A 14,565-nucleotide genomic window follows, 5' to 3' on the forward strand; every position below is an offset into this window, starting at 1 on the left:
TTGTTATTGCAGCAGGTACGTGAGGGTCTCCGAAAACGAACCTGACAATTTCATTATTGAAGGCTTCACATTTTCCAGCCATCCCTTTACCTCTAAACATACACCACTAATCAACTTTTGAAAGTCTTGACGAATACCGTCAAAATTGACATTCCTCCGATTTAGAATTTTAAGTTTAAATTCAGACTTCTTTTCTTCATCATTATTTTGAAACTAATAGAATTATGGTCACTAGGCCCATAGTGCGCCCCAACTGGTACTTCAGCCACCTGCCTTGCCTTATTCCGTAAGAGAAGATCAGGTTTTGCAACTTCCCTCACAGGTACTTTCACGTGCAGTTGTATAACATTTTCTTGTACACACTTAACAAATTCGTCTCCATCCAAACGCTTAATACTACGGCAGTCCCAGGTTATGTTTGGAAAGTCTGGAAATCGCCTACTATGGCCAACCTATTATTCTCACAGATAACTGAAATATCCTTACAAATTTGTTTCCCAATTTTTCCCTGAGTGCACAATCCCAATAAGTTGATTAACACTTTGTTATTTTTCAGTTCCTCTCAAACAATTTCCCTGGACTTATTCCCAGCAATATACTTCCTAAATGCAGCTTTACTCTTATTCCAAACCTAAAACGTCACAACCCCTCCTCTCCTGTCCCCCACCCACTTTCTACCTCTCCTATAGTATCTGCACTCTGGAGCATTAATCTGCACAACCTGTCCCGTCCATCCGTGAGCCACGTCTCTGTAGTCGCGTTTGATATTCCAGTCCCATGTTCCCAGTCACTTCCGGAGTCCATCTGCCTGACCTGTTACTCCTCTTGCATTGAAGTAAGTGCAGTGTAATTTAACTCGCTTTCTGCTTTCTTCCTGACTGCCATGACTGTTGGACTTGCTCTTTTTCCAAACTCCACCAGACTCAGATTGATATATTTTCACATTATTTCACTGTCTCCGTTGGTCCCATGCATGAACTACAACCCACCCCTGATTCAATAGCCAAGTGTTAATCCAGAGACCCAGATAACATTCGGGCACCCAGTTTGAATCGCGCCACTAAGTCGTGGAATTTGAATTCACCAAAAAAATTCTGTAATTAAGAATCCAATGATGACCATGAATCCAGTGTTGATTGTCAGAAAAACCCATCGGGTTCACTGATTTTGTTGAGGGAAGGAAACCGCCATCCTTACCTGGACTGACCTACTTGTGACTCCAGACTCAGAGCAATGTAGTTGACTCTGAAATTTTCCCTCGTTAAAGTGATATACAAAAATAAATCCAAAACGTTACAACGACCAAATTAATGAAAGTGCAGCACTTGCACAGAATTCAAATTCACACCAATATAAAATGTGGGCGCCTGTAATTTTGAACTTTGGCTACAAAATTGCCTTCGCAAATAGTAACCTCGCTTTCTCTGTCAATAATCTGCAAGGACAGTGCCGAGTGGGGCGGGGGATTGGGGGGCATGTAGGGGGTGCGCTGGTGTCATTCGACATCAGCACCAACACATCCTCACACCCCTATGCCACCTTCCAGTGTAACCGCAACAGGTTTCATGCCTGCCCATTTAATTTTTTGTTAGCACATAAGGGTCCAAACACAACTTGCAGGTGAAGCAGCACATTATCTGCAATTCACTCAATGTAGTCTCCTGCATCCACTCCTCAAAATGTGGTCTCCCCTACACTGAGGAAACGAAGCCGATACTGGATGACGGCTTCACAGAACACCTATGTTCTCCAGAGTTGCCGGCTTCTTAAACTCACTGCCTTCGTCCCCAGCCAACATTTCTGTTTCATGTTCGCTGCAGTGCTTCAGTGCAGCTCAACATAAGATGGAAGAACAACCTCTCTTTTTTATTGTGCTTGCGAGCAATATGACCTTAAGGACTCAAAATCGAGTTCAACAACTTTAAGACTTTGGGAACTTTCTCCTATGTACTGCCCTCCAAATTCCAAATACCAGACCATGTTATCACGTGGTTTGGTTTTGCACACAACCCATTATTAGCCACTAATTGTCCCCAGAAATAGCTGTTCATTCTCCCAAACTGGTCGTTATCCAATCCCGTGTCTGTTCTACTGTTTTTGTTTTCCTCTCAATTGGCTCTATCTCCGCCTGCTATTCAGTTCTTATCAACTCCTCCACTTTATACACTACAAAAGTAAGGCATTTTCAGAGTTACCAGCAGTTCTGAAGAAGGGACCTTGAACCTGAAAAATAAATTCGAATTTCTCCCCACGAATACTGTGAGATCTTTCCTCATTTTCTCCCTTTGATTCTGGTTTCCAGAATTCACAATTACATGCATTTTTAGGAGGAAAATTGCTCCAGTCAAACAGCTAATCGAAAACGAATACGGAAGGATACAAAAGTTCACATAATTAAAGTGCAGTGTGTGCACGCAATTAATTTGCATGCCAACATAAGACATCAGTGTCAATATTTTAAACTTAGGTGACGAACACGACTTCACAAATAAGTAGACGCTTGGCACAACATCGAATTACATTGTTGTACCATTTATTAGAACAAGAACAAATTTGAAAGACCCGCGAATTGTTTAATCAGCAGGAAATGTCAACTTTGGAGCAACAACTCCAGACTGAAAGGTTTGCAGGTATAAATGCAGGAAGCTTAAAACTACAGTGAAGAGCCTTTGCCCATCATGTTTTTCTTTGTGTTATTCTCCGGTTTCAGTAAAATGAGATAACATTTCGGAGCAAAAATGCAAATAAGCAAACCAAAGCTTGACGCCCAAATAGCGAACACTTCGACGGCCACCGTGTACTTTCCAGGAGAGCTGACATAAGCCGGAATAAAAGTGATCCAAACAGCACAGAAGATCAACATACTGAAAGTTATATACTTCGCATCATTAAAATTGTCTGGAAGTTTCCGAGCAAGGAAAGCTAGCAGGAAACAAACAGTAGAGAGTGTACCAATATAGCTGGACACAAAATAAAAGGCTTTTAAAGAACCCATATCACATTCCAAAATTATAATGTTTCTATAATACGTCATGTTTTTCATTGGATGGGGAGGTGATACAATGAGCCAGATCGTGCAAATTAAACCTTGAAGAAATGTGAGGCTAAACACTCCTAACCGTTGCTGCATCGGGCCAAACCAGTTCATCATGTTGTTGTTGGGAAGAGTTGCTTTAAAAGCGATCACGACAAGAATAGTTTTCCCCAAAATACAGGAAATACACAGAACAAACACAATTCCAAACGCAGTCCGCCGCAACATACAGGACCATCCGGTCGGTTTCCCAATGAAGGTGAGTGAGCACAGGAAGCAAAGCGTTAGCGCAAAGAGAAGTAGGAAACTCAGCTCCGAATTGTTCGCTCGAACGATAGGAGTTCCCCGAAAGTGGAAAAAGACAGCAGCTGCACCCAGTGCAAGGCACACTCCCAATAAAGCAAGGGCCACTAAGACGCAGCCGAGAACCTCTTGGAAAGAAAGAAATTCAATCTTTTTGGGAATGCATCGATCTTTTTGCTGATTGGACCAGTATTCCAAAGGACACTTCACGCAATCGGTAGAATCTGAAACGATGAAGGTTTTTTTTAAAATACAAGACTCATTCTTGCAACAAACTGACATGGTATTCGACTCCGTTTTTGCGTGTACCTGTGACGTTGCTGATCTCACCATCGGCGCACTCTGCGCAGTCGAAACAACAAGTTGGCTGACCTTTCCTGCTGACCTTTCTTGTCCCGGGAGCGCAAGGTTCAGAACAAAGGGCACGTGGAATCTGCAACAAAGGTAATGATGAATGTGCTGTTTATATTATTGACTCAGAGCGAAACACACAGATTTGTTAGCATTTTGTCATTGCTTGAGTGATACCCTATGGCTGGGTATTCTGCTCTGCTACTGTGATCGTTTTCGTTTCTAATATTGCACCAATCGCCTTTTGAATTTTGACTGCCCCGTGCGTTGCTCCTTCCAGGCAGTCCATTCTCAATCATGTCAATTCTCTGTCTATTTTCTGTTGCATTTGAGACTTTAGTTGTATGCTTGGTCAATTTTCTTCCACTGGAATATGTGTGTCCATAATTCTCTATTTGCCACATCTCATCGTTTGTGATTGTGGTGCAGAATGCATTTCAAACAAGGTCTATAACCTACTCGTCTGCAATGATAATGGAACGGAGCCATTACGCTCTCAAATGTTTTCAAACGCCTTTAGCCCAAGACAGCTAACAAGTAGTCCAACACCACCTGATCTTTCGATACCCACTACTACAGACGTGAGACTTCAGCAACACAGCAATCCATCCCAAATGATATCAAAAAGTGCCCGAGTGCATTGGATAGAGCAGAAACTCCAGACATGGCATTTCCAGTTCTAATCCAAATAAATATCACTCAGGAGTCAGTAAGATCGTAATATCCAGAATGCTGTTAAATACTACTGGCTCATCAATATATCGCAACTGAATGAAACTGTTGCCTTTGGTTCTCAATTTACTGTTTCTTGGGCAATGCAGAAGTCTCACTCACATGCACGAAGACCTGGACAGTATGCGAGCATAAAATGATAACTGAAGAGAACACAGAGAGCTTCAAGTTGCCCTTCTAGTCACACATAGCTTTGATTTGAGGATTTATTGCTATAATTTAATTCAAATTGAACCGAATGGTCTTCAACTTTCTGCCATCCGCACAAGAAATGGACCAGCACCAGATGATCGAGGTATTTGTAAAAGAAGGTTCACCAATTTTACCTCAGCAGTAATTCGGAAAAAAATTCTTTTCTCATCAAAGCCACATAGTGATTATTGCAAAATTAACTATGCAAAATCACAACTGCCTTTTTAATTAACAAATACATTGTTTGTAAACCAATTAAGTAATGTGGAATAAAATATGTACTTCCTTATTGACTTTTTATAAAGTTGACAATTCGACACAAAATATTGACAATGTTGCTGTGCCAGGTAAAATCAGCATTAGTTCAGAGGCATGTACCACTTACAAGGAATGCATTGAACATCAAAATCGCTTAATAAATTAGGCATTTGACTATCTAGATTTTCTTTCTACGACTGTGTGAAATTGAACAAAGAAATGAGAAATGAGATATTTGATATCATCAGTGTTTCGCTTCGAGTGTGCACATCTATGTCGACACAGTTATCGACAAAAAAGAATATTTATTTTAAAGATTGTTTGGGAGATCGTGGGTGAGGAATTTGTCGCATAAGCCCGGTTTGCATGCAGTAAAATATATTGCTAATATGAATAGAGCGTGTTGTTGCATGTTGATGGTGGTAGTGGTCGGGGGTGGGGAGTCTCGATAACATCAAGTTGAGACGCTTCGGTGAAAATTTCGTATATATTCATTGAACGTATGGATTTCTTTTCTTCAATCTAATCATAGTAATTTTCATCTGTTGGCTCAGAACGCTTTGCACGGTTCACTGAATGAATTCTGTCTGCAGCTGGAATAATCCCACCAAGAGCAACGATGTTCTAGCTGCAGAGGAGTGTTGCCATCAGAAATAACATCACAAGCTTGCAGTCATGTGATGCTATTCATCTAAATGATCTAGAATCGACAGCAGAGAAACAGACTGCTCCTTGCTTCTTATGATAATCCATGAAAACTTATTCCAACACCCGAGATGCATAATGAGTCGATTAAATGTCAAATAATTACTCTCTTGGGAGTTTCTGCATGTTCCAATTAAATCCACCTGTAACACAGGTCTCAAAAACATTTTTGGGGGTACTCCGCAAGTTTTGAATGATGAGATAACCACATTTATGATTGCATCAACTTGTACTTTCAATCAATCTATTCAATCAAGACCTTTCGTCATCTTAAAATCCTACAACAGCTCAGCGCTCGAAAGAAAAACCTGCCAATTAGCTATAACAGACAAATACAGGAATTGCTGGATAAAGTCAGCGGGTCAGGCAGCATCAACAAAGATAAAACAAAGCTGACATTTTGAGCCGACAAGCCTTTCGACTTTATGCCTAATTTTCCGAACATACACAAACAATGCAAACAAAAATACTCAAACTCACTGCAGAATTAAAAATCTATGACTTCAAAAACTAATGAATCAATTTCATGCCGGCTGCTTTGAATAAAAATGCAATTACAACGACAATGCAAACAGCAATTTCCAGCTGTTGAACAGCACAGACAGTGGCAGTGCGAAGGAGCAACAAAATGTAATGCTTTGACAGGTGAAGAGAGGCTAAAATGGAAGGAAGTGACCGAGAAAATTCGTTAGTTGTGTATAAAACAAGCGCTGAAAGCAAGGACAATAAATAATGGTCTTAAGAGGGACGTCCAGAATCTAACGATTCATAAAACCACATGTGTTAGCTTTCCTTTTTTGGGTTGAAATGTCATTGTTGACCATAGTTTCTCAACGCATCGTCAGCATCATACCTGCTTTCCTCTGGAGCTCCAAATAATATCTCCGATGTTCAGGACAAGTTCTTGACCCTCTGGTGCTGAACTTTCATAATATCCAATATTTACAATTTCAATTGATCCTTCCAAATTCATTTGTAAATTTACTAATTCATACGTTGCGACTGGATCTCCACTTGCGTCAAAATGCACGATTTCTCCATTCTTAGCAGTGAAATTTACCGACTGTAGGTAATGTAGCAACTACAGGAGAACAATGCAAGGCGGGTAAATATTAGGCTGTCATTGGGAGACATGCATTAAAATTAATTGAAACTTATGAACATTCACATGTTAGAAATGCCTATATCACAAATCAGCATCTGGAAAGTAATAAGTAGAGTTTGGGGATCCATCTTGCATTATTGCAAATTCTCCTCTTGATTTCCGTTTAAAATGGGATTTTTGACGGAATGGCGCTGATTGAGAAAATATGGAGAATTTTTCCATGACAAATATTTGACTACCTGACACCACGGTGCAGTTCTCAATGTGTGCTGAGCTCTCAAAGTGACATTTTTCAAATGAAACATGCCACTGAGAATGCGGCACCTGTGGGATGCTGAAAACAGAAAACTCGCCACTTTCTACCTCACAAAAAAAACTAACATCGAAACTACGAGCATTTGTCACATTGTTATTTGTGGCAGATTAGTGGATACCATTTTGCTTTTGTATTTCATATTTCACAACAGAGCCGCAAGTTTCTAAGCACTTCACTGATCATACAATGTGGCTGAAGAGCTTCAGGCCTTGGCGGTCTTTCAAAAGAAATGTTGTTTGGGGCCTAATATCTGACTGACTACTGTGAGTAAATTACCAATATTTTGTGTATTCAATTTTTATTTTGATACATACTCATCAATTTAGTATACTTTTTTACTCATTCTCTGGGGAAAATATTGAATTATTCTTCAGGAGATTGGTTGTTACAAGGGAGAGAAGTGCAACAAACATATCATTCATGCCGACGTTTTATCGCGTCATCGGGATTTGTCTGAAACAAAGTAAAATATCTTCCTACCTGCCAGGGCTCAAAGCTTAAAATATGAGCACAAGTATTATTCATAAACGGGCCATTGCCTTCTTCACAGGACAGCATATCGTCAAGTGCATGGGCGACGGCATATACCGCTTTATAAACGTGGTAGGAACTTCCGTCCATTATCGCTGGAAGGTAGGCATTTTCTAAACCATCCAAATGTTCATTACCTGTGCATGGCTGCACATTACTTGCAGAACTTCCAGTCATGGTCCTGTTGCCGTTTGTTAAAGTGCACGAGAATACAGTTTCCCAAAACTTCTTCACAAATATGCTGTCAGGAAACCTGGAAGGGTGGATTTTCACAAGATAATCTCTGAGGCCGTCTATTTCCGTTCTACGGGTTGATGGACCGATGGCCCCAATAAGAAACCTTCCTCTTTCTTCAGGTGAGAAAATATCTTCTGTCACCCAACCTTCACTTCCAATCCATTGTATTCCCGTTATATTTTGGCGCAAAATCTCTTTAATTAACACTCGCATGTCTCCGCCATGCAGAAATCCAATCACAACGTTTGTCGTTGCCTCTTTCATTACGTGAACAATTTTCCTGATTTTCTCAGTGGGATCGGTTCTGTAAAACGATTCAGAGTACGCGATGCAAATCCCATGTTTTTGGGCCTCTTCGATAAATGTTCTCATTCCAAAATTCCCATAATCTGTGTTGCTTCTAATAGTCCCAATCCAATTCCAGCCAAACGTTTTCACAAGTTCAGCAAGAAGTTTGGACTGATATTTGTCGCTTGGTATCGTTCTAAAGAAAGTGGGATACTCCTGCTTGTCGCTCAGACAGGAGCAAGTGGAGAAGTAGCTAACCTGCAGAGAAAATAATAACTGTGTGAAAACATTCAGCATTTATGGAATCATTGAAAAATGTTTTATTCCAGGATGTTCAGGACGAATGATTTTTTTTTACATATAAGTGCAATATTAAAGTGATGATTTGTCCCACTGGCCAGAGATATGCCCAAAAGGTGGAATGGCTATGTAAAATTGCACCATTGTGAACAGCATTTGGATGATGATGGAATAGTGTACGGGGAGGGGCTTAGATTAGTTCGCAGGTCGGCGCAACATCGAGGGCCGAAGGGCCTGTTCTGCGCTGTATTGTTCTATGTTCTGTGTTCTGTGAGAGCTATGTGGAATGTTACTGTAGTGCGGTATTTCCAGAATATGGTGGGATGCACTTCGAACTGTCGGTGCCAACCTGATGGACCAAAATGACATTTGTCACCCTTAAATTGTATCCTATTTTTATAGCGGTGTTGAATAAAAAAAAGTCATCTATTTGTCACATTACCATTGGGATTCTGAACTGTCCAATTGTCGTTGCGGCTGCAATGGAGGACGTGGATATATCACAACCAATAATAGCTGCAACGTTGGAAGAACCTTTACATTCAGGATATTCAATTCGTTCTTGCTTTCCATTAACCAAAGCCAGCGCTGCTTTCAATGCTATCGCTGACGTCGAACAGTCGTCGTAGATCTCATAACCCAGAGTGATATTCGGAAGTAGAGTTTTACTCCGGTTTATTTCTTCAATAGCAAATATCATGGTCTGCATCAGACGATACTTCGTCATGTCAAAGCTGTGGGTAGATGCGAAAGGAAATAATATGCATGTTTATTTCACCATCCAATTATGCAGATCTCATTCACACAGATCTTCCAGCCCCGTTGAGACGCCCAACCCAATTTAGATCAGCCATGGCAATGCAAATTTCGGCCAACCAACTAGCCCTGGATTTGACGGTTTGGCAAAAAGACCTCCTTGGGCGCCTAAGATCATGATCCGGACAGATCACAACAGTCAGCAAAACTGGGTGGATTGTCCGCAACATGTCCTGCTGCATGTTTTGATGGATGTCAGTTTTTCAAGTATTGTGGATGTGCCGGTATTGGACTGGGGTGAGCAAAGTCCGAAGTCACACTACTCCAGGTTGTAATTTGGACAAGTTTATTTGAAAATGCAACTTCCTTCATCAAGTGAAGTGACTTCTGAGGCGTTTTTCAAATGCTTAACAGCCTGGATACCAGCCGGAGCGTCCAAGCATCCTCGCACCCCAAACTCATGCTGGATCCTACAGTAAGCTGTTGGCAACAGCACCTGCAGACCTACACCTCTTGTTTCCCAAGCATTCTGCACTCATTAAGCGCGGTACACGTCTGATACACTGATGCTTTTCTATATTCTAGCATGCACTGAGAACCAGGACATCAGCATTACGAACATCCAGCATCCCATTATCTATCAAATCCCAATTTACTCAATGCCCGAACCACTTCCCATCACCCTGTCCTAAATCAAGTGTTGCTCATCGTTACACGACCTTGCTTTGCCCTTGTCACCGAATGAGGGATCGGGGGAGCTTAAATTAAATCAATGGACGAATATACCCTTGAGAGTGTCTGAAAATATCAAGCGGCGCACAAAATACCTGGAAAGACGTAAAACGCCAGAAAACATTTGAAAACAGACGTCAACAACTACGAAAACTTAAAACAAGCTTAAAACATTGTTAGAAACTTCTATTATGTAAGCAGTTAAAAATATTAGCTGCCAGAAGACCATAAACCGCGCGACGGGCCCTTAGCCTCAAATGTCTTCCAATGACCTCAACCGGAACTGACATCCGAGACATCTATGTCTCGCTACTGACCCTCGCCAATTCCTTCCAATATTATTGAATGCACGGAGAGGAAATTCGAAGACCGCATCAAAGTCAAAAAGTTAATGGAACAGTTGTAAAATGTTCAGCTTTGCATGCCTTCACTGCGCTCCTCACTGGGAGTTGCATATAATAGAAATATTGATAACTTGGTGGCCTCTCTGTTCAGCGTAAAACGAGACCTTCTTTCAATATCCTGACTTTCCGAACTTTTCATAGTGTCGGCTGTATGTGCCGAATGGCCTGCTTCCAAACAATAACGATCTCGTTCATGCAAACTGTGTTGATCCCCGGGCGGATACGAATGGAAATATTTTTCCCACTCTGAATAACATGTCTTCTTTCTGAATCTTTGTTTTCTGACTTGAAAATAATATGCAATCCATTATGGCGCTTGCCTGAGATCCATATTGTCTGATCATATTCCTTCGTCTATTTTGACGCACCTGATCGACAGGTTTTCAAAGTCCACAAAAGGTGCATGCACTTTTCTTCTATTTCCTTCGCAACAAATCAAAACAACTGGAGAGCAACTTTTATCTTTCGGAAATCAGGTCCAGCGTTTTGATAGTATATTTCTGATTTCTACATGTTTCAGTTTCCACTTACGTCAAGTTTCTGTTTCATTTCCTGTCCCTCGTGTTCGGCTGACTGGTTTTGTCATTTCCTTTCCCCGTTAAATGGCTTACATGAACCACTCACTGGCCCTCTACCAATGTATATGTTTGTTTCTGTTTGAGGTGAAATGTTTCGCGGAAAGCTCTTTGCTATGTCGCCCCCTCATGCCTTTAAAGTATGTGGCTGCAATCAAACTGGAATTCAATGTATCTTTTAGATCCTTGTAAATTTCAACTGCATATGTCGCATTGCTCGTCTCATTCTGTAAATGTATGCCTGCTTGGTCTAGCTCCCTGCTCGAGAACAATTCAAGCTAGTATGTCTCTCTATCTTTAGGGGAAATTCTTTTCCCAGCAAAGCCTTCTCATTTATTGAGGTACCTGCAAAATATTTTCGAGGTTTTAGAATGCTTCTTGGATAATTTGATTTCTTAGCTCTTCTTTATCTTCCTATTTGTCCTTCAGAGTTTTCTTCCTCATCTCGTCTTAATCTCTCTGATCATGCATTCTAATCATTCCTTCTGTGTCGTTAACTTTAGCCTCTTTCCTAGAACGCACGTGCCCTTATATAAATTTATAGCCCAGCAGTGTGATCAGTATTCTATTCATTCCTTCGTTTTAACAGAATGTATTTTTCTGCACTTTCAGGATCGTTTTACCTTTTTCCCCTGGCGTCCTACATAGTCTGTTCCACATCGTCAATGATTGCCCAGTTAACTTGCACAAGTTCTAAGCTCACAAGATTGTTCCCGACGTATGGTGATGTGAAATCGGGATTCCTTAGCGTTTATTGCACAGCCCTATCTTACACAATACGAGTCTGTTGGACTCATGGCAACTGATGAAACATCATGATTCACACCGTAAAATCAAATTTCCCTAAACCTATCTCCTGACTTCCTTCGTATATATGTCAGCCTTCATTATCATTATGTATTAGCATAAAGTGTACGATCACTGTTACCTCGGGTGTTGCTTATTGTTACTTCTCTGCTTCACTCCAAGCGGCTAGATTCCACAACGAATCCTCACCTGTTGGGTGTTTTGTTGCATACTCACACTTATCAAGACCATTATTAGCTGACAAATAAAACTGAAAGAGAAGGAGATTCAAAGTGTAATATATCGAGAAATGGGGCACAACTGTCTTGCGAAAATAGTTTATAAATTTGTGGGATCATTGTTTTTGTGTTTAGTCCCAATGTACTTCAGTAATATCGCCATCTCGTCATTTATCTCGAAAAGAGTATTGGCGCATTATAAAGAACACAAGGCTTCAAATTGCCACACGGTGTACACCGGAAATTAATGTCAGGAGTACCTGCACACGGTTTTTCGGCAACTTAATACATTTTTGCCAAATATTATGCTGACATTATGCGCAGCTAAACGCAGAACACTGTTTAAGTGATCCAATAAAATTACCACTGGCAAACACAGTGTATTTTAAATGCATATCCATGAAATATGTATGATCGCACGCATCATGTCGCATTTTTGGACTCCTTCAGAAGATTTTGTCCAGTTTTTACAATGTTTTAGAACTAGTTCGTCAACAACTCCGTGTCATTACACGTAACCAGTTCCCCTTAAACAACCACAAATATAGATATTGCCAGTAGAACCCAATATCTCTGGCAGCATCTGTAGAGAGAGAAACTGAATAAACCTTTCGACTCAAACATGACTCTTGAGAACTGATTTTGTCCTTTCGTCGCATGCAATATTAAATTGGAATTGGTCTTTGTCGCATTATTTAGAGAACTAAGAACGAACATTATTCACAATGTTGTTCAGAACAAACACAAAATTGTTTTAATGTTTCAGTTGATGATTACGCCGAGTCCAGAATATTAAACCGGATGTACGGTTACGTGAAATCAGGATCTTATAATCGTTTACTGCACTGGCCTACCTTTCGCATTGGATGTCATTTGGCTTAATAGCAAATGATGGAACATCATGTTTCACATCTAAATGTGCCGAAAATATGCCGCCCAGAATAATATCACCACCTTCAGACAAATTCGGCAAGACCTCTTTTGCTCGAGGTCTGCAGACCATTCCAAGTGATTCCCATGTAGGCAAGACAGATAGCAACAGGAATATCTGAAACAAGCTCATCGCTTTCTTGCAAGGAAGCTAACACTGGTTTAAATGGAATAAAGAAAAACGTGGAGTTATGTAGCATCCGTAACAACCTGAGGGCATCCCACGGCGCTTCACAGCGAATTAATCACCTGACACCTGATTAAATGGATCAAATCTCGGAGACACTGCACAATCAACTTGCCTGCCTGGCACATTCATTCTTATCGGCAATTATAAGTAAAAGGATGTTACTGTTGCAGATATAATTCACGTGAAATAACAACAAATGAACTTAAAAACTCAGAATTAGTCAAGCTTTTCCAAAATAGAAAACAAGATTGTAAGAAGGATTAATCTGGCTAATGGTCATTAATAGGTCCATAACAAAAGGAGGCCATTTATCACATCGAATCTGCCAACCAATTAGATCATGACTGATCTGATAATTCTCAACTCGATTCCTGCATGTTTCCACAAAACCCTTGATTCTGTCATAAGTAAACACCCGTCTATCTCATCGAGTCATCGAGTCATACAGCACGAAACATGCTCTTTGGTACAGCCAGTGCATGCCAAACATAAATCCAAACTAAACTAGTTTCAACTGCCCTCTCATGCCCCAGACCCCTCAAAACCTTTACTATTCCCATACTTATTCAAATGTTTTTTAAACATTGCAAGTGCAACTACATTCACCACTTCCTATGGAACTTCATTACAGTTGTGAACCATGCCTGTGTAAAATGCTTACCCCAATCTCGGTTTTAAATATTTATATTCTCGGCTAAAAATCTGGCCCAGCCTTGAGTATCCCATCTTTGGTAAAAGACAACAGCCCTTGCCTTTATCTATGCTTCTCATTATTGTATAAACTTCTATCAGGTCGCCTCTCAACTTCCTACCCTCCAGCAAAAAGTGAGTCTCAGCCTGAGCACCGTTTCTTCAAAGCTCAAACCTCCCAAACACGGCAAAATCCTGGTAAAAACTGAAAGAACTTCAGATGCTGTAAATCAGGAACAAAAACAGAAGTTGTTGGGAAAGCTCAGAGGTAAGGAGGACTCACCAGACAGGAAAAGTTAAGTCTGACTTTTTTTCACAGGTGTTGTCAGATCTGCTGAGCTTCTTCTGACTTATTGCGCATTCTGGGTTGGATTCAGCACAACCCAAACAATTTCTAATTTACCTCTTGCCTCGTATTCAGCTCTTCTCTCCTGGCGTACGATCTATTGCCTCATTGATGTCCACCCTCATTCAAATTTTCGTCGGTCTCTGTTGGATGTGCGCTTGCGCACTCACTTCTCTCCCACTTTGGCTTTGACATAAATTCCAGTTTTTCCTACCCACTAATATTTCTGATCAAGAGTCACCAGACTCGAAACGTTAATTCAGTATGTTCTTCAAAGAATGTTGCCGAACTTGCTGACATTGTTCAGAATTTCTGTTTGTGTTCAGATGTCAGTCATCCGAAGTTATTTGTTTGATATGAGAACAATGGGCTCCCAACTATGCGAAGAATATGCATCGACATGTCATAAATGAGCAGACAGAAGAGACAATTACCTCAGCCAACGGGCGAAACCAGCAGAATCCAAGATGGCGGCGGAGGATTCAGCTGGGGCTCGTCTGCTCCGTCCATTTTCTTTTAAGTTCCAACCTTTGTGTTTTTTTTCTGTCTTCTACCTTCTTGGCAA

General features: G+C 40.7%; 1 protein-coding gene across 1 annotated transcript; it reads right to left on the reverse strand.

Moving 5' to 3' along the window:
• Positions 1–2,653: 2,653 nt before the first annotated feature.
• LOC125457774 (extracellular calcium-sensing receptor-like) lies at positions 2,654–12,885 on the reverse strand. The gene is made up of 6 exons (XM_048542367.2): positions 12,699–12,885; positions 8,795–9,086; positions 7,477–8,310; positions 6,429–6,656; positions 3,647–3,770; positions 2,654–3,561 (listed from the first exon to the last, which is right to left on the reverse strand). The coding sequence occupies exons 1-6, from the start codon at positions 12,845–12,847 to the stop codon at positions 2,654–2,656; spliced, it is 2,535 nt and encodes an 844-aa protein (XP_048398324.2). The 5' UTR covers positions 12,848–12,885.
• Between the last annotated feature and the right edge of the window lie 1,680 nt (positions 12,886–14,565).

The sequence above is a fragment of the Stegostoma tigrinum genome, chromosome 14, assembly GCF_030684315.1.
Source record: "Stegostoma tigrinum isolate sSteTig4 chromosome 14, sSteTig4.hap1, whole genome shotgun sequence".
Taxonomy (NCBI): Eukaryota; Metazoa; Chordata; class Chondrichthyes; order Orectolobiformes; family Stegostomatidae; genus Stegostoma; species Stegostoma tigrinum.